The 27,112-nt window shown below is 41.2% G+C and overlaps 1 protein-coding gene across 1 annotated transcript; it reads right to left on the bottom strand.

Moving 5' to 3' along the window:
- Window positions 1–6: 6 nt before the first annotated feature.
- smad6b (SMAD family member 6b) lies at window positions 7–26,441 on the bottom strand. Its single transcript, XM_008412198.2, has 4 exons — window positions 24,925–26,441; window positions 19,587–19,643; window positions 17,336–17,413; window positions 7–724 (listed from the first exon to the last, which is right to left on the bottom strand). Exons 1-4 carry the CDS (start codon window positions 25,739–25,741, stop codon window positions 183–185), a joined length of 1,494 nt encoding a protein of 497 aa, XP_008410420.1. The 5' UTR covers window positions 25,742–26,441; the 3' UTR covers window positions 7–182.
- Window positions 26,442–27,112: the final 671 nt, after the last annotated feature.

Here is a 27,112-nt window from a genome sequence, read left to right as displayed (position 1 = left end):
CTTGCCAAAGTGCATTTTCTGTTTTTCTTCTTGTCCATATACACATTGCACCATACATAAATAATGACATTGTAAAAATGACTTTGTATTTACATGTATAATATATATTTCATATAATATATAAAACTTTATATTAAATCTAGGTAGATGATATTTGGGATAGTTTGTAGGGTCCGTTTGTGTTATCTATGGTTGTTGAGAAGAATCTCCAGCCAGCAAGGGCAGGAAGTGATGAACTGTCTTGAGTAACAGGGGCCCCAGCCCTTAGCAAAGCTGATGCGCACACTGTTGGGGTCATAGGGTCCATCCAGGAAGTCCGAGTCTTGGGAGTGCCTCAGGAGGCACGAGCGCTCATAGTCAAACACTTTGATGGAGTATCCTGGCATCACTTTTCGCACGACCAGAGTCCTGCTGTTGGGCATGTCCAGCGTGGGCGAGTTGACGAATATGGGGTGCTCGCTTCGATTGTACGCCCAAACGCCATCGGGCTCTTTGCTGAGGAGGATACCGTAGCCGATTTTGCCCCGCGTGCGTAGAACGGTGCTGCTGCGGTGATCCAGATTGAGCTGGCCCAGGCAAAAGCCTGTTCCCTGAGGTATGTCATAGAAGATACTGACGGAGTGCTCGTATACTGTGTAGAGGCGGCCCACGCGTGTGCGGTGCTCCCAGTATGCCACGTTACACCAGTGGCTTTGCTTCAGGGCATCTGGCGACATGCTGGCATCTGGAAGCGACAGAGAAACAGTCATTAAACAAAACATAAACAAAAGTAAACAGAGCTATTTAAAAGGAATGGTTGAGATCTGAGGGATTAGCTATCTCTTTTATATTGTTCACAGCAGATGGACACACTATTAAAACGACTGAAGGAGGCACCCTATTGAAACATAACCCTGGCATAAATATCATATCACACTCACACACAGTACTATACATACCCTGAGGGTGTAGTGAGGTCAGCTCAGTTAAAGAATATGCACTTCCTCACTCGGTCTCAAGAGGGCACTGTAATAATTAATCACTGACCACCTAGCAGAGCTGCTCAGTGCTCTCTGCTCATGCAATTTTAAAGCAGATCATATTTACTTGAATGAAACAGGGCTTTAGCACTCATACAGTCCAGCCACGTTGAAACTTTTTTGGAAAAGTTTACTTAAAAGGCCACGCTTACTTCATAATGCGTTTCATTGTTCCAGTGGAACAAAGCTGGCATCTTGCTCCTAAACATCTCAGCCCAGTAAATCAGTTTCTTAATTCAGTTTCATGGCTGCAGTCAGTGAATTCTTTTCAGTGACAGCCCTCAGCACTCCACAGTGAGTTACTGCTCCCAAGGTAGACTTCGATCTTTACCATAGACACACACACACGCTGATGACTGCTCCCAGAGACCGTTTCAGTCCACTCTGCTCGTTGCTGTTCAACATTTATATAGCTCATAAAATCTGTGGTATGAGCGGAGGGAGAGAGGGCAGTGGATAAGGAAGAAATAGGAATGAAACTCAGGGAGAATTCCATGATCTCACATCCGCTCCTTCTCCCTCTGCTGCTAAAAAGTAAAGGAACCCCCTTTCCCCTTTTCACTCGTCTTCCTCACATTCCACAGAAGTGTGTGTGTGCGTGTGTGCGTGTGTGTGTGTGTGTGTGCGTGTGTGTGTGTGAGTGGGGTGGAAGGGTGATGGGAGTAGGCCAGGCAGGGGGTCCCCCTCCCCCCTAACCGGGTTCTTCCCCCTACTGCGGGCCCAGGGACGGCATTCAGCTCCCTGACAACTTAGCACAAGCCTGTGACCCGCTGACCCCCCAGCCTTCATGCTATCAGCTCCCATTAACTCACACACAGAGTGATGCCATTATTTTGCTTCAGAGAGTCTATTGGCACAGAGGATTTAAAGCCTGGGCCTGTGGCCCCATTCCTTTCAGCCCTTCTGCTCTCAGGGCTTAATGACCGCCCACCCCATTAACAAACGCCTTTAAGGTGGAGCATTGTGGATCCACACAGCACCAGAATGCCTCGCTCACCTCCTACCCAACTAAAGCTTTCTGCTGAGTGACCCACACTAGTAAAGTTTATTCAAAGATTAGCAAAAACGTTGACCAGACTTGCAGAGACAAAAACGCCTGCTGGTCTGAGGCGCTCTATTGGGGAGGGGTCGGGGGGAGGAAAAGAGTGACGGAGTGAGCGTGGACGTGCAGCGGGTGGAGTGGGGCGGCAGGGGGGGGAGCTGTAGACAGGCTCTCTGTGTGTTTGCGCACACACTGATGGCTGAAATGACCCCCTCTCTTCAGGGGCCCCAACATGCATGTGCCATTAGTGAATTCCACACTCCAGCTCCTCCACTCTTGAGCTCGGCTTTAACTGCAGCCTGGCCCGGCCGCACAACCCCGACTCATTTATGGCCCTCTGTTGTCTCAAATCAAACGGAGCCCACACATCAAGGTAGCACAGATAAAGAGAAAACTCTGAATGGCTAATGGCTCAGAAAGTTTTGACAATTGTATCTAGTTTTCAGACTTAGAAAGCAAGAGAGGAGCAGGAAGCAGAGCGAGAAGGGGAAATTGGAAATGTATTTTATGTTTTAACTCCATCAGCCAAGGCTTTTCTTCTTTAAAATGGTTTTACATCAATCATGCAGCAATGTATCTTTTATATATGTTAGGTTTTTTTTATTTACTTTGTGGATCTTAGTAATCAAAACTTAATGTTCTCACTCATTCCCGACTCGTCATATTGAGTCTAACAGATTGCTTTTACAAGCAGACATCTTTGCCTTGCGTTTTTAAATTTCAACGTTTGGACACTCTGCACATTTCCAACTATATTTCACAAACAAATTTCAGTGGGTATGAAGCCCTGATTAGTAGCGGTGGACCATAAAGTGACTCAGACACAGATCCAAGCGAAGCCGGGAGCAAAACTCAAAGTTCAGACACGAGGCGGCAAAGTCAGGGCGTGTCCTCCTCCCCCTCCCTGACCACAACATGGACACCCAACTCTCTCAGACTCCACGTCTTGCTTTTTAAGAGGGTCTGCTCTGGGCGGAGCGATGACGGCTGGGAGCAATTACTGGCGCTCTGCATCCATTTAACCCTGCCACCTTTTAACAGCTCAGTTTACCCATTAGAATTGTAGCGCATGTTATTATTGTTATTTTATTCTCAAAAGCCTCTCCTCTTAGTGTCAGTCTCAGGGTTGTTGGGCTCCACCGTGGCGTGGATGGTGCATTTCCTACTTTTTGCAGCCTGAAGCAATGAGCTGAACAACTGGAGTTGGAGTTAATGAAGACTAACGCCTTCTAGGTCTAAATTCACAAAATAGACGGAAGAAAAGTGTTCAGTCCATCAGATTTTCCATAATTAGTAAAAGCATGATGGCTTAAGCAGGTAGCAGTGTTGTATCTATACGATTGGAGCGTTATATGTTTCAAGAAGCTGAAAGACCCTGAGAAATTTTGAAGAACAATTGTTGAAGCTCACTCAAAGGAATTACTAGAAAGTCTGGCTCCTCTAAAGAAAATTATAAAGGCATTTTAAAGATTTAACAACCATTTCACAGTAATATATAGGGCTGCTTGACATCACAAAATAATGTGATGACAGTTTTGCTGGTAAATATTAATGATATCAGTTTATTTTTAAGGTGAGAAATCATCCAACTGGCTAAATATCTAATTGGCATTCGAAATGTGCCACAGTTAAAACGCATCAAACGACCCTTTTTGATCTTGATACACTGACACTGCAATGAAGTTACACAGTATATATAATTAGGTAAGTCATTTACATAACCTGTTTACGTCAAATGGAAATAATTGGAGCTTCTTCAATGGGTAAGACGAAGCAAAAAAAATTATAAAAAAATCCCAGCTGCTTTGCACTCAATGGTGATTTTGGATAATTACTGCTAAGTACACAAAAATGAGCGCTTGAGAGTTTCAATGGCAATCCTTGATGATCATCCAGTAATGCTTTTAAAGAAAGCATGAAAAGCAAGAGGGGATGGGTGAGTACAGAGGGAGAATCAGAGAAGAGCTGCCCCAGGGTAAACACGGATCGGCAGCCTTGGAGTGAGATGAATGGGAGGCCGAGTGTCAGGGACAGGCAGACAAACAACAGCTTCCCCTCCGTGCTAACATTTCCCCATCAGGGTCTGGGGCCACCCCCCACCTACCCTCTGTTAGATTTCATCTCTCCATAAAATGAGTGGGTATAAGAAAAGCACCGATTCCTCAGAAACTTTTAATAGGAGTGAAACGGGGGGAAAAGAGAAACACAAAATGGATGCAAGGCTCTTTACATTGGGGGGAGGAGTGCATCAGTGTCTGATGTTGTGCCAGGGATTAGATCCTCCTTCAGCTAAAAGTCTCTTCCAGCAAACTGATTAGAGGCTCAGAGTGTGGATAGGAGGTCAGGAAACCAACAGCTATGACTGTAAGCAGTCGTAGTTTCGCCTGACCAACAACTGGCTGGTCAAAAAACTGCTAAAATAAAATCCTTTTCCAATCACTGAAAGCACCACACCTTCTTGCTAACAGGCTGCCCTACAAACCACACTCTTTACGGCTACAACAGTTGCTAAGAGCCAAAGATCCTAACGTCCTTTTCATAAAAAACTGGAAGGGGAAGCAGACTACAACTAAGGTGATCTGTTTTCTTGTGCTCTCAAATTCAGCTGGATTTGGACAGGTTGATTGCCTTTTGAAATTTTAGAGACAATGATCTTCATTCTCAGTCAATCAGTCAATAAATCAACCCATTATTTATTCACTCGAGTTAACAAGTTTTATCATTAATACATTCTCTTACAACACTTACTATACTCGAGTGAAAAGTCTGGTTTAAACAAGAACAAATCTTGTTTTAAACCTGCACCTTTCTCAATAATTACAAAATTAATTTCCATGTCAAATGCGCTAAATTAACAATATAAGTTGCAAACAATATATCAATTCATATTAACTCAGAAATGTATAAGACTGTGTTGTTTTCCTCTAGACAATATACGTGTGTTTCAGTAAAACTAAACCTGCTGTCAAAGCTGAACTTTTATAAATTGTCAAAATAAAAGTGATGAACTGTAGTTTACTGTGGATGGATTATTGATATATAGTAACAGTGATGGCTGCTTACAGCACAGAGGCGATTGTCAGTGATGTTCTTTTACCACATAGTCTAGTTTTAAAAAAGCAATGACAACGGCAGGTCAAGCTTTACCAAACCTACAGATAAGAAAATCAGTCTCAACATTCTGATCTTTCTATTTCGACAAAATAAGCATGCCTGTGTGTAATGTCCCCCCCACCCCATCAATCCATAAACAACAATGTGAAGTAAAAGCAAGTGACCCCAAGCCTCTTGCCCCAGTGTATGGTATGGCTTTAATTTTGTGGACGATGGCGAGCACCGGCTTTACTGAGCAGGCCACATTTAGGCTGGCGTCTAGGCTATCGCTGCCATCAAAGTCGGCTTTATCAGACAGACATGCTAACTGGAGCTGCTGTTACATGTCTATGGATTTTTCTCCCTGAGGTCTGGTCTTTCTCTGCCGAGAGAGAGCAAGGAGAGCAAAAGATACAGCAACAGAGATACGTGCCGGGAGAAAACAACGTGGGAGCCCAAGAAACAGAATCCAGTCACCAAACCTTCCTGGTCACAATGGGAATGCTTTACATTGTCATCCACTTCCTCTGTTTCTGTTTTGAGGATGACCCCATGAGAGAGGAAAAGTGCTGTGTCCCAGATAGCAGATAACTAACAGAATCCATAAATTAAATCAATAAACAACAGAGGGTGTAAAAAGCACAGGAAGCCAAGGAAGGTAATATAGCGGAGTCGTTGAGGTTGAGAGGGAACTCTCCTGTATACACAGGTCAAGTTATCCCAGAGAGGCCTGGGAGACGTTTCCAGGGCATGAAAAAGTTCTGCGAAAACTGCAGGGGGTTGTTTGTGAATATGTCAAATCTAGAGGCAGCCTTACAAGTCGGCGGAGTCTGAGAGAGCGTCGAAAGCAAAATAGTCAGGGAACATCCTGCTGGGTTAGCTGCGCTCTTTCACCTCCTCGTGCAACCTTTCTTTCTGCGTGTGTTTTTGTGTGTAAGTGTGAACGTGTTTGTTTGCTGGTGTGTGAAGGAGGTTTGAGCCAAGTGGGCTGGCGGATTTGCGTAGGGGAGACCCAGCACATTCCTGAACCCCTCCCTCGCTGCACCTTCTCACTTCCTATTCGGGTTAAGGCCTCGTGGGCAGCAAGGAGGGTTTGTTTCTCATTTTTTACAACTTTTTTTTTTTTAAATCAAGTTTTAAATGTGTCAGCCTCATACTGAGTCATCAGTACAACAACTGACTGAAACTCAAATACAAAGCATTCTTTCCTCTGATAAGGTGAGATGTCTAAAACAACTGGTGATGAGCAAATTACTTTTATTTAATTTGCTGAGCGCTTGCAGCTGATAGTTTGTCTTTGACACAAAAGTGTAATGAGCACTCTAACTTTATAAAAAAAATGTAACTTGATCAACTTAATACATTTTCATGCCATAAAAAATAAGTACCAATCATTATCTTCACAAACAACAAATATAAATAAACAGAGCTTACATTGCAACAAGACACTAAAAATGTTGTGAACGTTACAAAAAAATAACAGTTTTTATTATGGGCAATATGGTAGTATGGCTGACTGCCCAGGGAGCCATTTAATCAAGGAGTGGCAGAAGAACTTAAAACAAACAAGACACTTGATGGCATAGTCTTCAAGCTCAGTGTTGTTACAGTGTAAGCACTCCAGGAAAATATGGCTTGAAAATATGGCCTGGTGACACTGGAGTTTGTGTCTGAGTCACAGATTATTATGCTGCATTGAATTAAATGACTGTCGAACTACAGTAAAAAAAAAATCTGCATTAAATTTACATCATCTCTAATCCAACATCTAAAATACTGTGTAACATTTTATTCTGTTTGTGAATGAACAGGATATTTTTTTGTTTGCCGTTATGACTATCTTAGTTTGAGATAAGCATGAATATTGTTCTAAATGGAAGCTGAACACTTATTCCTGAACTAATGTATTCTACACTGATTAAAGGTTCTTTAAAAAAATGAGTTTTGATTTCAGAAACTCAGGGTATTGTACAGTGTAACAACAACTGGAAGTGGCTGCAGGCAGTCAGAGGCAGTTATAATATCCAATAAAATACTGTAAAAATATCACAATCAGCCTCAGGTAAGCTGCATATGTCATGGGACATAGAAATGGCAACTCTTTAATATTCAGAATTCAATGTTTTACAAAGGTGACAAATTTCCAAACACAAAAAGCATTTAACCACATGATGAATATACAATTTTTGAATTTCAATATAAATGTATTTATTAGGTTTAATTCAGTTCTTTATCAATCTACTTGCAATCTAAGTGTTTTTTTTATAAAGAAAAGAAAGTACATATTTCATACAACAGAACATAATTTACCTTGTTGAATTCATCTAATTTATGACATGATCTGCAGACATACAGTGAATGGCTTCTACTTAATGCCAAACTGGTTCGCCAGTCATGATGCTAAGAATTATTAATACTTTTTTATTTTACAACGACTGAGGATCTTTGCACAGGGAGATGTTTGCCAAGGCTTTGGCTAACATTATCATGCTTCCTCCTTGCTTGAATATGACTTGTAGACAGTGACGTGCGGTCAGGAAAAATAATATATAATAATAAAATCATTTATAAAGATATTTTCACCCTGTGGTTTGTACTATGAAGTACCTATTTTTCATTTAATTTAACCAAATCTGATTTTTTTTTTCTTCAAAATCGCTGAATTTTCGCATTTTCCCATACAAATGCTTGGAAGCGAAGCCGGTGAGGCAGCAGTGAGCTGAGCCTCACCTGGGATTACGCAACCTATTGTCGCACTGGCTGCCATTCTATGAGAGCATGTTCGTCCTGTCTGTACGTCGCCAATAAAATGGTTAAAAACATTTAATGTATGAACTGATTTTCAAAAATTTAGCTTATGTATTTAATGTACTGTGTTTTTATTGTCACCAACTGTGTGTGTAACGTGTTTCGTGTGCTGAGGAGCGATCAGAAACGGCAGAGAACAGATTCGACGTGAAGCAGGCAGTTCTCGTGCCTCATCGCTGGGGGCGCTCATGATCCCAGACATTGTGACTMCACAACTGCAGAGTAAGAGACAGTAACAGCGATCTAGCCATACAGTAGCTGCGCTGACACAGAGAGCGAGAAAGACGTGGTTTTGAGTTGTACTTTAACGGTTTCTCCCTTTGCTGTTAAGCACAGCACGAAATTAATAATATCTACATGTCTAAGTTTGATTGAGATCACGGAATTATTCTGCGGAGGCGGCGCGGCTAAGCATCACATGTTAAAGAATAGTCTTTTTGCCCTCCAGCATTGTACGCATGCGCGGAATTTCCTTATGTAAACAATAACATGCAGGGGGTCTAGATTTATAAATCCGATTATAATTAAGTCGGTGCCTCACCAGCTATGAACCTCACCGCACGTCACTGCTTGTAGATTATTTGGCTTCTTATCTTAGTGGCTCCAACTCACCATGTGTGGAAAAAACTTTGTTCTGCTGCTTTGTTGACTTTAAACATTGTTTTTATTAATAAGTGGTTTTCATATCAGAATGCTACACTACTATCAGATCTCTTCAATGCAGTCATTTATTGAGCCTCAGCTAAGTGTTCCCTGAATATAAGGAGTGAATTGGGTTTAGGGTCCAGATCCAAATCAGGAATTTGATCAATGCTGTTATATTGGCCCGAAAGTTTTGGATCTAAATGAACCGTAAAATGGAAATTTATAATATTAGTCTGACTAATTTAAGGAGAAAGGTAGGTATTTTGTTACCACCGAGCTGGGGAGGTGATGAAGGTGGCTATGATGGACAGAGCTACTGTTCAAACAATGGCTTCCTATTGATTGGCCCAGTGGATCAGAGTCTGTGAGAAGAATGTGTTCTGTCAGGATAATGTGGCACCAGAGTTTCTGTTTCAATCACAACACTTGCTCGACTGAAACCCACACTACTTCACCGCGGGCATCCAAACACTAGCTCCCCAAACAAAGACAACTGTTTCCCCCAAGTCAAAGCGCTCACAACAAGAGAGACATTCATTAAAAATGCAGGAGCGAACATTTCCAATTATTCATAAAGTCCTTCCCTGTCAACATCTGAAAAAAAAATACGGAGCTTACAGGGAATGGCAGGATTTCATTAAGTAAATTATGTGTTGGCAGTCGCAGACAAGAGTGGGGGAGAGCTTTCGCCAGAACTCTAATCTAAGCCGTACCCTGAAACGCGACAGCCTGACTGCACGAAGTCAGGCCAGCAAGACTTTAGAAATGTACACAAATAAAAGATAAGCAAAGCACACATGGCAGAAGTAGATATAGTTTTCCCAGAGGACCCCAATCATTGTGAGCTAAAGAATATGCATGCTTTCATTCTGTAATGACAACCACTTGTGAAAACATAATTGCAGAACACAGTTTGTTTTGTCATCTTGTTCATTTAAAAAGCATTCCTAGCAAGGTTTGAAGGGAACTGTATCTCACAAGAAAGACCAGAATATTTCTTACACACTTTTCCAAATTTCAGGACAAGAGACTGAAATGAAGACAATTCCTATTAGGAACAGGTAATATTCTGATAGAATGATAAGCTCACAAAAACACAATATTTCTCTCTACCACAGTATTTGTAACAAAATTAACATGTTGCCATTACTGTTATTTAAAACAGAAAAGAAACTATAAATGTTGTAGCATAAGAAACTCATAATGCCAACTAATCTAAAGCTATCATCTTTTAGTAGGTGCTATTTTGTTAAGTCTGCTAACATTCACAGTATATATGTCATCTTTAACTTTACTGATATTATTTTTTTATTATTTAGGTTCAATTTCTGAACAGTATCCAAAGAGCTCATATTTGCTGGTAGCCAATCCTAATTTTGGGAACCCCATTTACAGAAAAATAAGTTCACTCAAGCATTTTATCTGGAACCACATTAACAGGGTTTTAACCATACTGCATGACATAAAATTGCTCCAGTTTGTCATGGGTATAATTTTATAATTTAAAAAAAGCACAAAAAAAAAAGACGCCTAATTTTTAAGTTAACCTCTATAAAACTTTGCCATGCTTTCACACAATGCTGGGTTCCTTCGGTCACCCACTATCATTATTCTCCAGCTGCAAGAGCCTTGTCCAGAGATGTAGGATGACACTGGATTCAACAGTTAATCCACACACAGCATTCAGCGGGCTCCAAGAATGCCCTGGCTATGCTGAGTTTTAAAAATACTGACAGCCATAGGCTTAGGCACAACTGTCAATGCTCCTCTGGGGAGGAAGGGAAAAAATCTTGAATCTATTTTTGCCTGCAATCAAGCCACAGGTCTAAATCATAGCCAACCAAGGCCAGTGTCTGGATTTATAATTGTGGGTGAAATGGTCAGAAAATAAAAAAAAAAACTGCATCCACTACTGGAACCACTTTCACATAGCAAGCTCTAACACATTTACACAGGCCTGCTCAAATGGAGTATTGTTCCCTCGCTCGCTTTGAGGGGAGGCACACGAAAATGCTAAACTAACAGTTGGACATTCCATACATATTTAATGGCACTGCACGCTCTTTATTTGTTGCTGTAACCCTGTGCCCTGAGCTGAATGAATGGCCCTTTTGGTGGAGGCAGGCGGGTGCTGCTCTGTGGTGTGAGGGGAGTGAAGATGGCAGCAGGAGGAGCCCTCCCAGAGCACAAAATTAGCTGAATTTCTTTATTTGCTGTGGCAGAATCGTAGCACACCTTATGTTGTTTATTCACGCTTTTTTTTCTTTTCTTTGTACAGTCGGTTCTAAAATCTCTACACAATCCTAACTGAGCTCGGAAAATTTGCTCAGTTTCCAGTCATGTGTGATGATTTCTCTATCGGTTAGCCTGGGAGATGTTAGCTAAACGCACACTAGCGATGGCACAACAAAGCTCCCCAAGCAGGAACAGATAAATGCTGTTTCATTAAAGCCCCAGAAATGCAGTTCTGTTGACATGCAAGTGGAGTCAAAGCTCGCTCTGAGGACTGCTTTAGATTAGCCCAGCTTTCACTCTGCGTGGAGAGGTCACGTTACCTCAGCACACTGAGAATCTGTGTTGGCAGTTCTGACTGCGAGTCACCTCTCAAAACAAATTAGTGTTCGAAAAATATAAACAGAATGACAACTAAAGTCGCTTCCCCCAGGTCTGAGTCAGATAACGATGATAAAAAATTGTATTGTAAAGTTACATTTCTACAGCATGACAGGCCACACATGAAGAAAAAACACAATCAATAGGTATTTATTGTAACTTATAAGTTACCTTTAACACCTTATTGTAGTCTGCAAAACTGAACAGTTTTTAAAAAATATTATTTTAATGATCCATGACAACAATAGTTAAAAAAGCATATTATTCTAGAGCAGTGGATCAGAGTAACTCTATGGAGGATCCTCACTGTTCCAGCACAAGCCAGAAACAAACAGGCCAGATATCTGACACAATACAGTATAACAATGCTGAGAAAGGGAAAATGAAAAATGGCCTTATCACTTTTATCAATGGCTCTTTTTTCTGTGTGTACACGTTACGTAAGGGGAAACGGAAGCTAGCCTCGCAGGACAGGAACGGATACTTGAGACGAGGACTGTGGGTACAAGCCCTGCACCGCCACAGAGCGAACACAGCTCAAGACCCTTCAGGATGTATAGTTATAACCCTCCGCCCACAGTTTAAAACAGACGCCGCAAACTGGACATGACAAACGGGTGAGGAGAAACCCTTTTATGTCCCCTGAGATACTGGCCTTCTCTTTAACATTCCTCACTCTCCCCCCACTGTCAAAGAGGCAATTCACCGTCTTGCACTGCTACAAAACCCAGGCAGCTTTTTAAAACAGGATGTTTGTCTGAGGCCTCCTTCCCCTCAAATAAACAATCCGCAAAACCTGATTTCGGGAGGCCGAGTGGAAGCACTCGAGTCACATTATTTCCACATCCCGTATCCTGCAGCATTCTGACTCCTGAGGGAGTGTGGGCGGCCAGGCGCTGGGAAGGCTCGGGGCTGCGGTAGAAACCTGAGGCCATGTGCCAGGTTTGAGGGGGAAGACGGGTCCGTGCTATATCACTCAGGGGTCTGTAGTCCAAGGAAGGGGTTCAGAAAGGAGATTTCTCAGACTCATTCTGTTATAAATCAAATAACACAGACACATCTCAGCAGCTTTCACAGTATGAACTCCAAGAATGGGCCAAGGCTGAACTGCATTAATCAAGAGAAGCATCACAAGGCTTGACTGGACTGCCCAATTATTTGCCATATTTCCACCCATCTCTGACACAGACAGAGGGAATGATTTGATGGGGAGTGATAGTCTCTTCCTGACACAGACAAGCAAGTGTGATTAGTATTGATTGCATAGCTTAATTTGTTTAGCTCCGGCGTGAAAATGTATGAATGTGGATGCATATGAAGACACAGAGGAAGATAAATAGACTTGCAGATTTATAAACAAAAGGACTGCAAAAGCCTATTCACAGTCTCGCTGTGTGACGCACACTACAAATTTTCAGCGCAATTTGCTCCATAACTCAGCTGAGGTCTGTGAGATCTAGCCAACAACTGCATTGTTCTGCATGGAAGAATTAGTCAATACCTGAGTGGACTCGACAGAGGGGCTTTCTGCAGAAAGAATGCTCAGAGAGTCAGTGGCACTTTTGCAACTACAATAATGTTGATATACGATTCCTGTGATAGATTCTGCTCCACCTGCTTATGCTCTTGCCTAAGGTAATCCCGACAGTTTATTATCCTCATCGAGAAACTTTAAATCTTTCAGCTTCTCTGCTATAGCGTGCAGTAGATCAAAGGAAAGGGAAGGCAGAAGATAGACTATGTTCTTTGGTGAATGTATGTTGCAAAGTTGATGGAATAGGCTTGCTCTTAAGACAGCGTCAGTACTTGATCGATGTATACAGACAGTGCTGCGCAAAGTCTTTAGTCATTCCTGATTTTTTTGCTATTTTGTGGTGAGGCTTTTCGACCACCAGTTGGACTCTGATCGGGCAGGCGGGATTAAATCCAAACGCTAAACGCGGCATTATAGTAGTAACACCTGACAGATCGGTCAGGGATAAAGTTGTGATCAGGTTGGGTTATAAAACAATATCCTAACTTTTAAACATCCGGCAAAGATATGAAAAATCCATCATCTAATAATGCAAAGAGTACAACAAAAATTCACAACGTAGGAGCATATGTAGACAGAACTACTATGCACTCCAAATGACCTCGAATATTCAGCTAGAACTGCAACAATGTGGATAATACCAAAGTATAGTCATGTTAGAATGACCCAGTCAAAGTCGAGACAAAAATAAAGAAAGGATCAGTGAAAGCTGACGTTAAAAAATGTTATTCATCCAATCCAAGCAAGAATGAGCATAGATGGATGGCCTCAAATTTCCGTTTCTGTATGCAGCTGGTATATACATGCACCAAAAATCATCTATTTTGTGTCGATATACTGGATAAAATACCAATGAAATAAGCTGAAGGTTATGCATGTGATGCAAAAGGCAGAGAAGGTTGAAGTATAGCAACACCTTTGCAAGAGACAGAAACATTGCACCAAGGCTTCCTATTTTCACTGGAACAGCTGGTGAGCAGTAGTGACAAACTTAAAGAGCTCCCGATGTCAGAGACAGAGCGACAGGACAAAACGTCCGTGTGTAAACCTCCCCTCGGACAGCCATACAGGAAGCAATGAGACATGCTTCAAAAGGCTTAATTTTGATGCCAACAAAACGAAGCGCCAGCTTTGTGCAGGCAGAGCAGGAGAGCAGGACCAAGAAAACCACATTCCTTCACACACTGGGGTATATTATAGCGCAGGGTACAGAGCTGAGAACATGATCCACTAATCAGACAGCCTGGTGGTGCTAATATAGTAATACATACATTTTTGCGAACTGGAAATAGTCAAAATGCCTACAGAACGTGGAGGAAGAAATATTGCAAAAATGCTGCAACATACTCATGGAGAACCGTGCGATTAATTAACTACGACATTTCACAACAAGGCAGTAAGTCGAGAGAATTGCTATTCAAATTCCACTGAATATACCCTGAAAAGTGGTAGAGCAAGCTTATCTGGAACACCAACCAGTTCCGATCTGTTTCTTTGCCATTGTGTGATGCAGAAGAATGCTCACTGGGTATTTCTGTAGCCCTGGGCTGCAAACAGAAGTTGATTATCTGACAACACTCCACCTAGCAAATGCCCCCAAGTCTGGGGTTTCAAGAGATTTACTTGTTTCTGCATGACAGTTGGAGTGTGAATCCCAAACAACTCTGGTTACACACAGACACATGCTGTAGTTAGCTTTGACGTTCAACACATAATACTATAAAAAAAAACAAAAAAAACAACAACAACAAAAAAAACAGTGCCTTCACCAAGTCATTCGTACCACTTAATCAATTTTAACGTTTTGTCACATTACAACCACAACTCATTCAGTTTTGTTGGGATGGCCTACCTAAAAAACCTAATATATGCAGGAAAACTAATACTTCATATAACCCTGAACAATTCACGCCCACAATGACATGGTGGTGGCAGAATCATGCTGTTTTTGATATTCCCCTCAAAGTTCAGACCTAAATTCTCCTCAAAATCTATGGAAAGACTTGAAAACTAATTCTTCCACACACTACAGTTTAAAGGTGACTGAACTTGAACTATTTTTTAAGGATTCATGGGGAAACATTCAAGTCTAGAGATGTGCAAAGCTGGTGGAGTTGTACAACAAAGTAACTACAGCTAACAAATGAACGACACGCTCCTAAGGTTTTAACTCATGAAATAAAAGTTGATCCGTGAATTTTTTTTTTCTTTCACCTCCTAATTCAGCTTTATTTTGTGTAAAAAAAAACAAAAAAAAAACAGACTAATTCCTTAAAGGGATATAGTTTGGCAAAATGGAAAAAGATTTAAGGATTATTAATATTTTTGCAAGAGAAATGGTCTGTGCCCTACGTGGACACATCTCGATCCCATGACTTTGAGTAAATGCAGTAGAAGCCTTTTTGAAAAACGGCATTACATCTAATTCAAATGCAAATATTCTAAACAAAAGAACATCATGCGCAACATCAAAGTGGTGATTCACTTTCTTAAGCCCACGGAGCCGAGTGCGCCGATGCAGTGTGATCTAAACTGGCCTGTGCAAACAGCAATATAGCTGGAAGAAACCAAAGCCCCGCATGTCTTGATCCTCCCTCACCAGAGCCTCTGAGGAATTGTGGTGCGCGCTCTGACAAGCCCCTCATTTGTTGACTCAGGGAGTGTCGCCGGGCCATGCTGAGGTGGTGACAGCCTGTGCGTGCTGCGAAGGAGGAGGGCGTTCTGCTGACTTAATACATCTCTGCAAGGTAACCATGTCAACGTCTCAGTGTCCGGGCCCCTGAGCCGTGGCAGACCCTTTTAACAGGAAACACTGGTCCTCGCCGGCTCCGGAGCCAGGGCTCTTACTGAGCGTTCGTTTGATCCTGTGGACGCTGGATGTGACCCTTTCATGAATGGGCGACTGAAAGGAAAGGCATGCTTACTGTACCGGGAGAAGGGAGTGTTTCATTTCAAATCAGGAGGACAGGAGGATTTCCAACCCTCTCCTTTGGTGTGGTCACATTCACAGAGGGAACTCGATTTCTAGCCCCCTCCCCTCAGCCCACTCAGTCAGGTTAGGCAGAGCTATGCATGAAAGTGGGTCTGCCCACATGCATATGGAAAAGTAAGTGTGTGTGTCTGTTTCACAGCAGTCTTGGATCTTATTACGGTTTGATCCCACTCAAATATTTCTGTAAGAAAAACAGAAGAAGGAAGGCCAGCACTGGAGCCAGAGCACACGCCCCTTTAAACCCCTCCACTGCTTACAATGAAACCTTTCTCTTTGAATGCTCCTTAACGTGATAAAGTACAACTTGAAAATTTAACTTCTGCAATGCACATAAAGACTTCAGGAGGACTTCAGGAAACTTGAACTTTAATAGTAATCTTCTATTTTTGCAAGCGAGAAGGGAGACTTAAACCCAAAGCTCAACCTCTGTGATCAAAAGTGTTCCTCACACATAGATTTATTACTGAGCTGAAACTCTGATGTACAAATAAATTAGGATTTAACTTGCAATTCAATCAGAAAAAAAAGCATAAGCAGCACAGTCTGTCAAACAACACAACTGCCAGTAGATACATGATTTTACAAACATCCCTACTTGGTAGTGTAATAAAAATATAATAAAAAATTATCAAATGATAAGAACCTACTTTCACTTTAGTATTTAGTCTTACCATTAAACACTATCAATAGAAATTTGAAACCATACAGTGCATTTAACATGCACTGTGGCAAAAAAATGCTTTGCGACACAATTAAATTTGAAAGGAAGAAGTCGCTCCGGCCAGAAAAGACAAAAACAAAAAAACGCTAAGAACAACATCCCCATTTTGTAACATGGCGGTGACAGTAGCATGCAGTGGGACTGCTTATCCTCAGCAAGGGACAGAAACTAATGTTAAAGTTGATGAGGAGATGAATAGTGCTAAGTATACTTCTACTCAAAAGGGAAAACCTGTTAGAGACTGCAAAAAAAGTATCATCAAAGGTAAAGATTTACCAATCAGAAGGTAAATAACTATAAACATACTTCTAGGATGACAACATAGTGGTTTACATCACGCCATTATTCGTGTGTTGGAATGGCCCAGGCAAATTCCAGACCTAAAACTGATTGTGGACTCATGGCAAGACTTGAAAATTGACGTGTAAAGAAGTTTTCCATCCATTCTGACGCTTGAACTATTAAGTAAAGAACACCAGGAAAGATTTCCATCTGTAGGTGTTTAAAGCTTCTAAAGACATACCCTGAAGTACTTGCAGCTTCTATTGCAGTGATGTTCTACAAAGTATCGGATCAGGCAGATGGATACAGTTGCATAGAACACTTTTGAATTTGTAGAAAAGTTTGAAAGTCATGTCTTCTTTTTCCTGTCCCTTGATTATCATCACATAACATTGGAATACATAAATGCCCTCTCTCCAATGTTCAAAATTCTCAAAAGATGCCCTCGTTTGAAAAACCACTTCAATATTTACAGTTCTTTGTTGACAACCTCCATGTAATCATTAATCACGACCTTAAGGTCAAAACATCATTTTTTTGGGAGTCCCTATTTGGAGGCCGATGAAAGTTGTAAAAACAGACCCACCTGAGAACTCGCCTGGGGTGATGTTTGGCGAGCTGGCTGCCTCGCTTTCAGTGTACGACAAAGTGGAGTCTGAGAGATCTGCAAGATAGAAACAAGAAAGTGTACTGAGTTAGCAGCTCTTCAGTACTCTGTAAAAATCATTTCAACATGTGCAAATTTCACACCAACATGTCCAAAAACACCACATGGTTTCGTCACACCATCAACAACTTAGCATATTCAATATTCAATTCAATATTGGCCAGGATTTAGTGTTAATATTCTCTCAAATCCTGCTTGTAACTTGAGCTGAAATTAGGTTTGCAGCTCTTGTAAGTGATCAGGCTCCACATTTTCATCAAACAATACGTAAACCAAAATGATTAAAAAAACCTTTTAACTTGATAGATATTTTTTTCCCCAAAAAGGGCAGAAGTAATACATTTTGACCTACTAAAGAAATGAATTGTAGTCTCATATGAACCTGACAACTTTTATCTGATTTCAGATATCCATCCATCCATCCATCCATCCATCCATCCATCCATCCATCCATCCATCCATCCATCCATCCATCCATCCATCCATCCATCCATCCNTCCATCCATCCATCCATCCATCCATCCATCCATCCATCCATCCATCCATCCATCCATCCATCCATCCATCCATCCATCCATCCATCCATCCATCCTCTAACAGGAGGGTTGCTGGTGCCCGTCTCCAGCTAACGTTCCGGGCGAGAGGCGGGTCACACCCTGGACAGGTCGCCAGTCTGTCGCAGATGCAAAAGTTCCCTGCTCCTTAATTTTTATTTTCCATTTCGCCTTGACAGTCCCATCACAGGCTCTCATTGTGATTTGAGTCCAGGACTGAGGTTTTCTCCAATAAGATGTAACCGGTCAGAATCCTGATTTTAATTAATTTTGAAATATCCCTGGAATTGTTGTTTTTACGGAAAGTACACTGTGTCTTTGTCACATCTTTATTTTTTAATGATGGCTATATATGTTTATCAGATCATGCAGCAGCAGCTAACACCACAACAGTGTCCCCAAGTTAGGCTGTTTGTGTTCTTTGGTGTATGGTTATTGGTTATTCCCTCTTACAAGAGACATGCTGTTGAATCATTGGTCTAAAAAGTACCAATTTAGGCACAACGTTCCATAAAAATCCTGATATCATTTCAGTATTTCATTCTTTCAAACCCACATTTAGTTTGATCTGGTGATCTGATTTCTCTGATTCCTTTATCTTCCTCTTCAACCACACAGAAAAAGTCTAATTTGTGTTCCTGCCATTGCCCTTTTGTTCTCCCTGAAACAAATTTTTATTCCCTTCAAAATCCATGAACATGCACTCCTAGTCAAATAAAATGTGCATTATCTGATGCTGTTAGCAATAGCAATGTAATGAATCTAACAATATGAAGACGCCACAACCTTCTTCTTTATGGCGACGGCTGTCTTGACACAAACACTAACTAGTTGCTCCTTAAGCGATTATGAGCCCATGATGAGAAGGTGATTGCTTAAGGACAGCACTCTGTGCCCATGTTTAAGACTCTTGTTTTAAAGAATTGGGAAATAAAGACTTCTCGTTAAGCTGACTAATGGCACTCAGTTAAATTAGCTTTGAAGAAGCCTTCGTTAACTTTTAAACTCCTAGTGTAACAGAATTTTGGATACATGAGAGAAAATACATTTTGGCTTAGTGACAAATCAGATAAGAGAGTGTACAACTGCTACTGGAATATTATGATTGTTAGATAACAGCACTATTGGCATTTGCTTTGCAGCTTCCCCACTAAACTAAATGACTCTGTAATGGGCTTGTTCACCTTCTCCTCTATTTCTAGACACAGCTGTTGTATGACGAGTAATGTAGACTAACTTTTAAAAAAAACAATTTTAAAATAATATTGCGTTAGCTAATATAATTAAATCAATACATGATGTCCAATATGTAAAAATACTGAACGAAATGTTTTAATATATGGTTTTGTACATACACACAGATGCACATACTGTTTTCTTTACCCTTTATTTTTTTTCCTCCGAATTTTATATATTTATAATTAATGTCTGTATGGCGTGCTTGAAAAAAAGCTAAATCCCTTGTTTGTGCACACAGTGTCAGCCAATAAAGCTGAGTCTGTTTATAAATGACGTGACTATGTTACGAGAAAAATCAAATATGAATACCTGAGGTATTACAGGAAGCTCTAAAAAATTCAATGGCTGAAAAGTTCATCTGAGTATTTGTTTCTTACCCAGTGGCTTGTGCTCTTCATTCGGGGAAAGCCTCGAATACGGTGGTGGAGGTGACTCTGCAACACAAAACCGTGATGTTAATAATCTAAGAAGCATCTTTTTGTTATATATATACATTTAAAGTAAGATAGAATTTTTTACTGGGAGTAAAATGGACCATGTAGTATAACATTGTTTCTGGAAAGATAAAAGCTGTGGAATATTTAGAATTAGCTATATGTAAGTAATTACCAAATAATATTAAATTAGCTCTGTTTAGCTTTCAAAGGAGCAAAGAAAAAAAAAAGCCACAGTTGCAGAATTGAATTCAAGCCACAACAAGGGCTTCCACGCAAGACAACATATCAAATTCAGCGCAGGCTACATCTGCACAGCATAAAAACAAATATTTTATTTCACAAGCTAGTTAAAATGCTAATAAACTCAACAAAAAACTTTTGTTGCTGTTGTTTAATCATGTATTATTTAATTGATGCAGACCACTGTCTGGCCATAACCTGAAGTTAGCAGTTTATTAAACATGACCAAAACTCTGCTTTTTAATGCCGCTCCGCCCAAAGAGTCCGCTTGTATCTAATAAAAAGCGAAGAAATGAGAGAAGCTTGCACAAGAGGCAGAGCACAAAGGAAAGAAAACTTTGTGAGCATGCTGTGACCTCGCCTACAGGGAAAATGGGAAGGAGGAAAGCATAATAGCAGCGGGTCCTTTAAGAGTGGCGGCAGTAATTGCCAGGATCTGAACTCAGTCACTCAGATACACAGCTAGTCAGTCTGGCGCCAGCAGTATGCAAACTGTATATTATCACCACTCCTTCACCTAAATAGCATGAGGGGACCTCCTCAGGACAAAAAGGGCTTTTAAAGTGCAACTTGAAACTGATCTCATTCCAAAAGTATAATGCCTGGTGAATTAAAAGGGAAAAACTTTCTGTCCACTTGGAGTTAAATAAGATCTCTACCTACAGGTTATATAAACACTTTAAGAACTAGTGTGTTCCAGTACTCCGGTTCAAACTATTCTAGACACGTTTCAGAGTCTCACATATGATTAAACTATTATTCAATCAAAAATGTATTCCTCGACCTGGACGGCATTTGGTACCACTCTACTTCTATCTTCCCCCTTTTTACAAACAATGTCAAAAGAAGCGATTAAAGCCTGGATTCAAAGCGGCTCTTCTTGAATAGCATGAAAGAAATACCAGTTCTATTGGGCCACGCATGAGCGCATGTGAGCTATGTCTACTACGAGCTTTAGGCCCAATATGGGGTACGTGCCTCTCTCACTCTGCTTCCAATTCATCTTGGGTGTTTTACTGGGAAGGAAGCTCACATGGCATGATTTCACATCTACATTTCCAGATGAGTGAAATGTCCCCCAAAAGTAATGTTTTAATGATAGTTTATCAGCTGACATTTAAGATACCTGACCTTGGTTACAATAAACAGTAATGTGTGAGTGCAAGAGCACAAAAGCTACGTCCGTTTTTCAACTTTGCTTCAATACAAATTGTGATATTGTAGGCTCTACCACTTTAAAAGTGCTTGTCATAACCAGCTGGCTCTAATAAACGTAGATGTTATGGAAAATCCGCCCCATGTGCCAGCGAGGAGACAGAAATACTGACACTCGCATCTCCACACACGATACCAGGCCTTGTCATCGGGTCACTGGGGTTGAGTGGCCCAGCGTTTAAGGTTTTCCAAATCACACTCTCGCTCCTGCCAAAACTTAATCTGTTTAATATAGGTCAGAGAGGCTCTGCCGTGGAGAGCTCACAACACACACACACACACACACACACGCACACACACACACTAACTGAAAGTGACCTGTTGAGCAGCAGGTCCAAATCTGTGGGTGAGGCTAAACAGCAACACACATGCTGCAGGCTTTCAGAAATTTATCTTAAAACAGATACACTGGAGCCCTTGACATATTCAGGCTTATACACATGGACCGATTACTGGTATTAAGATGCACCGTCTAAAAAGTTCTATCATACCGTTCCTACAGTTTAAAGTCATGATGATGAGCAACCAGGGAATGTGTTTAAACCAACTGAATGTCCTGTTTAAAAGTACAGTTGGCCATCTATGAATGGTTTATATGTTACTCAGCTAATTACAGGAAAGAGAAAGTAGCATCAGCTTGTTATACTTGTGTTATTCTGCAAATAGAAGTACAGTAATAAGAAATACTATTTTGCACACTTTTTCTTTTGGCATCAAAAACAAATTAATAATAAATACATCTAACAGATGACTTTATTATAAATATAAAACTTATGTTTGCCCTGAAGAGTTCAACTCTGATATTTTTTCAAAGGACTACAACACGAAACAGGAAAAAAAAAATAGTGCTCTTTGTAATTTGATAGAGTTAGCAGTTTAAGTTCAACACATTAAAGCACATATCTTTGTACCTGCACAGATTTTTACACAGCTTAAAGAAATGAAATGTATCAAAGTACTTGCTGTTTCTTGATGTGTTTACAGGCTGAAAATGATAGAAGTTCTTAATTTCCGTGTGTCTCTTAGAGAAAAGAAACATTCTGACTCTTCAGCATGCAATCACTGTTTAGAGCTAATTAAGGGGAAACTATCAATTTCCACTCACTGGATTAATCTCCATTAATGTTTGTTGCTTTTCATAATATAAAGCAATTCAAACCTGTCTACACACTGTTGCAGTGAGCTACAGTCAACTTTTAAGTTATTCACCAAAAGTGTTTTAATGACAGCACAAAAGTAAAATGAACAAAATGTTGAACAAAATCCATAGATGTGTTGTTCTCTGTTATGGGGAATAATCAAGTATTGGCATCTAAGTCTCTAATAAGTCAGAGAGATTCTACATTTTCTTTTGCGCACAGCCAAATTGTCTCAAATGAGTGTTAAATCACTGCAACTTCAAAATGTGACAGGGCGGATAATTTTGGTAAATAATATCCATTTAATCAAACAAGAATCTCTGCTCTTTTTTTTTTCTCTGCGTATCAAAGTAGGCCAAAAAAAAAAGACTGATAGAAAAAGTTGATAAAGCTGAGAAGATAATGAAGGAAATAAATTGACTAATCTCCTCATAGTTATGTTGTGACATTTCGGATTCCCTCACGCCTTTTTTCCATTAAATAACATTACACGGGTTGGTGTGATTCACTATGCTGTTTTGTCTGTTTCCCATATAAAAGTGGCTCATACAACCAAACCCATACCACCCCATTCCTGGGCCCTCATCAGTTGCAGGACCACAGGACAATGGTTACGCCTGAGCTACTGGCATCATACAACACAGCTCATTGATTGTGGGACGGATAAACATCACTGCTGACAACAAGCAAGCAAGCATATCAGCACGTTGCGTTTTCGATGCACTGATATGACGTTTGGGTTAAACTCTTCCTGCTCATTGAGAGTACAACTGGTGGCGGTAATCCTCTCCTTGAATGCACTGGACCATAAAGTAGCGTACCGCACTGTGCTGACACATGCTATGCTGCTCAGTGTTCACCTCAGAGCTAGTTCAGAGTTCAATGAGGTCTCAAGCAGAATGTGATTTGGGGGATCACTTTCCGTATTTGCCTAGCATCAAACATTTTCCACCACTGTCAGCATTTTGAAAACATGGTGAAGTTGGGAAGAAGGGTTCAGGTTTAATAGAAACGATAAAAAATGTTTTTAAAAAAACAGCCAGCAGTTGTTCTTCTAGTGCATAACACATTAGAAATTCTGATACTATTATTTAAGGACTGTTAAACTTAGTTGTGTAATGATAAATTCAACTAACAAAGGAACGCGAAAGCACAACATTACTGCCATAAGAACAGGACAAGACTTTAACAAAGTTTTCCAGAAACTAAGAATCACAGATTTTATTAAGTACTCAGGGTTTTAAATTACAAAACATGTCTGGATTCCATAAAAAAAAACCTGACAGAGCCCTTTGGTTAGTGGCTGAGGGTTACTCGGTTGTAGCATTTTTACAGAGTTTCACGTTTTATCTGTATCTCTGCCACTATTTCTGTTTTCTTCCAGGCACCCAAAATTCTGGCTTGTAAGCAATTTGAAAATAATGAAAACTTCCTTGATCCCAGACACAAGAGTCATGATTATACGACTTTATCAAGTCAACTGGCAAAGTTAAGGGCCTTTCCAAACTTAAATTAAAAGTCAATAACATAAATTGAGAGTATCTAGCGTAATGCACTTGCCCTTATATCCAGGGCTCAATGTAATAACTCAAACAGATAAAGTCATACTGAGACACCAACTGGATGGGGTGGGACAGGACAGAATACAAACTGGAATCACTGTAACATTTTTAGGGGATCTTGTGGCATGGGATAAGGGGTGCTGGTCATTACACGCCTTTGTCATTTTGCAGCATTGGTTGATTTGTACTCTAGTACAAAATGGTTATGTCAACAGCATGATGTTTCACACTGACCACGCAACAATTCAGACCCTCCAAGGAGATGCTGGAAGCCTAATTTGACAACAGCTGTCAGAAAATGTGTTTTTGTGACTCCAGTAAATGGCAACTCCAAGAGTGACATCACTGATAATTAATTTGGTTCAATCAAGGGTCATAACATATCATAACAGCTTATAAAAATGTACAGTTCTGTTTCCCAAACGGGAGATCAGACACAAAGTAAATAAAAGTAAATAATAAGAGCTTGTATTTTTTGGATAGTGCTTCAAATATAAATCTGGTTTGGACTGGACAGGAGGGGATGAAATATTAATATAACAAGCTAAGTTCTCCAGAATGTCATGTGATCTGTACAAAAACAATGTGCAGCACCAATTCATACAAAAACGTCAGGTACAAGTTACTAAAACTGTAGTGGTATTAAGAATAAATGTCCACAAGCTGTTTGTCACATTTTCTACGAACCAACAGAAATGAAAAAGCTTGGAGCCCAAAAAAATGGTAATAGAATGTAATGCTACGTTTCTAGAGATTAAAGTACAACTCAATTAAATAATGTCATAGTTGGGAATTTTGTGAGAATCAGTCCTCAACTTCAGCGAAAAATAAACTCATTTGCAATGGTGCAAATGGACATGAAATTGTTTGTGTTCAGGTACAAAACGGCATGTTCAGCTCTGACACAGGGTTATGACCTGGCAAAGAGCTAACTGACCCACAGCTCTTTAGAGTATACTTTGTGAGAATATTTGTTTCTTTAGAGCTTCGCTTGTTTCGCTTATGCATTGGGTCGGTTCTGGTTCACCCTGGGCGTTAGTTTGTGTTTACTAAGAGGTAACAACGACCAGTGAAAGAAAAGAGCAGCTTCAGACAAGCAGGCTGGAGGAAAGATGTCCTTACCTGGCCCACAGAGCCGGCTGTAGTGATAGGGGTTGCAGCATACGGTTGGACTGTCCTGGGCCCCAAAGCTCTTGCACTCACAGAGCGGTTTGAGCTGGGCCGTGTGCTGCAGGTCAGCCCATCGGTACACTTTGCACACAAGCAGCTGCGGGGATGCCACACGTCCACCCAGGATTAACTCTGTCCTGGAAATCATAACACAGTCGCTGGGCATCCCTCCCCTGGACTCCACCGCCTCCAGCAAGGTATCAAGCGCCTTTTCCTTTAGCCGTTTCAGCAAGGAGTACGTTGCCGTCTTCAGCTCCTGCTCCAACACAGTGCGTGGCATCGCCTCCTGCGCCTCGGGAGAGCTGCTGCCGTCTCCCGGTCCGAGGCTCCTCAGCATGAAGTGGCACGACCCCGGATCCCTGGTGCCCTGAGCCGCCTCGGTGTGGTCCCGCTCTTTAAACAAGCAGCACGTCACCGTCCTGCACTCGCTGTCCTGCGCGGAGCGGGGGCTCCCTTGCTCCGGGACGCACACCGCGCCTGCATCTTGGTCCGACGTGACCCCCACGCCGCCGAAACCTCCACCGTCTCCGCCGCCGCCGCCGCCGCCGCCGCTCTCCACGGCGCACACGCTCCCTATGTCCCCGAAAAACGACCCGCTGAGGGTCATCGGTCGGAACTCCGTTTTGGGAATTTTCTCTGGGTTGTTGCCAAAAAGATCGTCCCTACAGCCCTCACTATTTCTGCCATTTCCATCCTCCCCTTCTTTATCTGGGATCAAACGGCTTCTCCAGAGTCGCCGCACAAGACCTGAGCGTTTCGTCCTGAACATACGACAACTTGAATATTTAGAAGGGGAGGCTTTATTCTTGAACGGATATACTACTCCTATCTCTGCAAAACATCAATGACACTGAAACGCCGTGCAGTCGCATGCACAGCCAACTGGAGAGCATAGGTGGCAAAACCGCAACATTAGACTGACGGCTATTTTGTTGCATCTAGAGTAAGAAAACCATGCAACAAACGCACTGCTGCATTCCGTCTAAAATGCATGCATTCAGCTGATTTCACAGTAAATAGCTCAAAAGCTGCGGCAGGTCGCTGCGGAATGGACTGTTTATGTGTTTGATAGGAGCGAATAAAACATCATAGCACGATCAGCAACATAATCCAAGCCTGTACCCTTCAACCAGAGACGGTATAAAGTCACAGCCCGAAACACTTTTAACAGCCTCGGATCGACTTTCTACACCGGTACAGAGTGTGAGGTAGCCCACTTCGGTGCGATTAAAAATCCCAGGAACCATGCACCACAAGTCCACAATCCTTGAGATGTTTCTCGTTAAATCCCAACAAAACAAAACAAAAACAAAAAAAAAATTAAAATAATTACAAAGAAAACATCCACGAGAGTTCAAACTATACGCGAAGAGGCTCGATCCGCGGCTGAACTGCTCTCCTTGCGTCTCTGCTCAGATCTAAGCCAAACTGCAGCCTGGATCCTTTTCTTTCTCCGTTTCTCGCTCTTTTTCTTTTTCTCCCCCCTCCCCGTCTTCCTCACTCAAACACACACACACACACACACACACACACACACACACACNCACGCACACACACACACACACACACACACACACGCACACGCACGCACACACACACGCACACGGGGCCCCCGAGGAGAGCGGTGGAGCCATTGGCTGACTACCATCATGTGCTAGTCTAGACACTTTGGCGGCTATGAGCTGCACTGATTGTTGCGCAAACAAGGTTTCAAGTTTCTTAACTCTTAAAGGCGAAACACTCACCTCTCGTTTTTTAAGTTAAAGTTACTAAAACTCATTCACATTTCTGCCGCTTTCGATTTTTTCATCTGTCATTAAATGAGGAGGAAAAAGAGAAAGTTAAGGAACTTTTTTATGTCATTCACTGGATTTTCTTCCCTGTGTTTTGGGGCGAATAGCAATAATTGTCATTCATTCATTCATTCATTCATTCATTCATTCATTCATTCATTCATTCATTCATTCATTTACTTATTTAATATGTGATTGTCAAAAATATACTTGTTAAATACCACACGCATTTTGAATGAAAGACTAAGATTATTTAATTTTAACAGTCAATTCATTCAGCATTTAGACTCATTTTAAAACTTCGCAGCAAACTGCACGAGTGGCATTATTGTGCACTTTATTACCAA

This window comes from Poecilia reticulata, linkage group LG6, assembly GCF_000633615.1.
Source record: "Poecilia reticulata strain Guanapo linkage group LG6, Guppy_female_1.0+MT, whole genome shotgun sequence".
Classification (NCBI taxonomy): domain Eukaryota; kingdom Metazoa; phylum Chordata; class Actinopteri; order Cyprinodontiformes; family Poeciliidae; genus Poecilia; species Poecilia reticulata.
The sequence above is the reverse complement of the archived record's forward strand: the minus strand, read 5'-3'. Positions and strand labels throughout refer to the sequence as shown.

What these genes read in the sequence shown, in the direction of transcription:
- smad6b (XM_008412198.2), bottom strand. Translation starts at nt 25,741, where the DNA reads ATGTTCAGGACGAAACGCTCAGGTCTTGTGCGGCGACTCTGGAGAAGC. An exon ending in CAGCCGGCTCTGTGGGCCAG is followed by an intron (nt 19,644 to 24,924) that starts GTAAGGACATCT and finishes TTTGTGTTGCAG; the next exon opens with AGTCACCTCCACCACCGTAT. An exon ending in CACCCCAGGCGAGTTCTCAG is followed by an intron (nt 725 to 17,335) that starts GTGGGTCTGTTT and finishes TGTCGCTTCCAG; the next exon opens with ATGCCAGCATGTCGCCAGAT.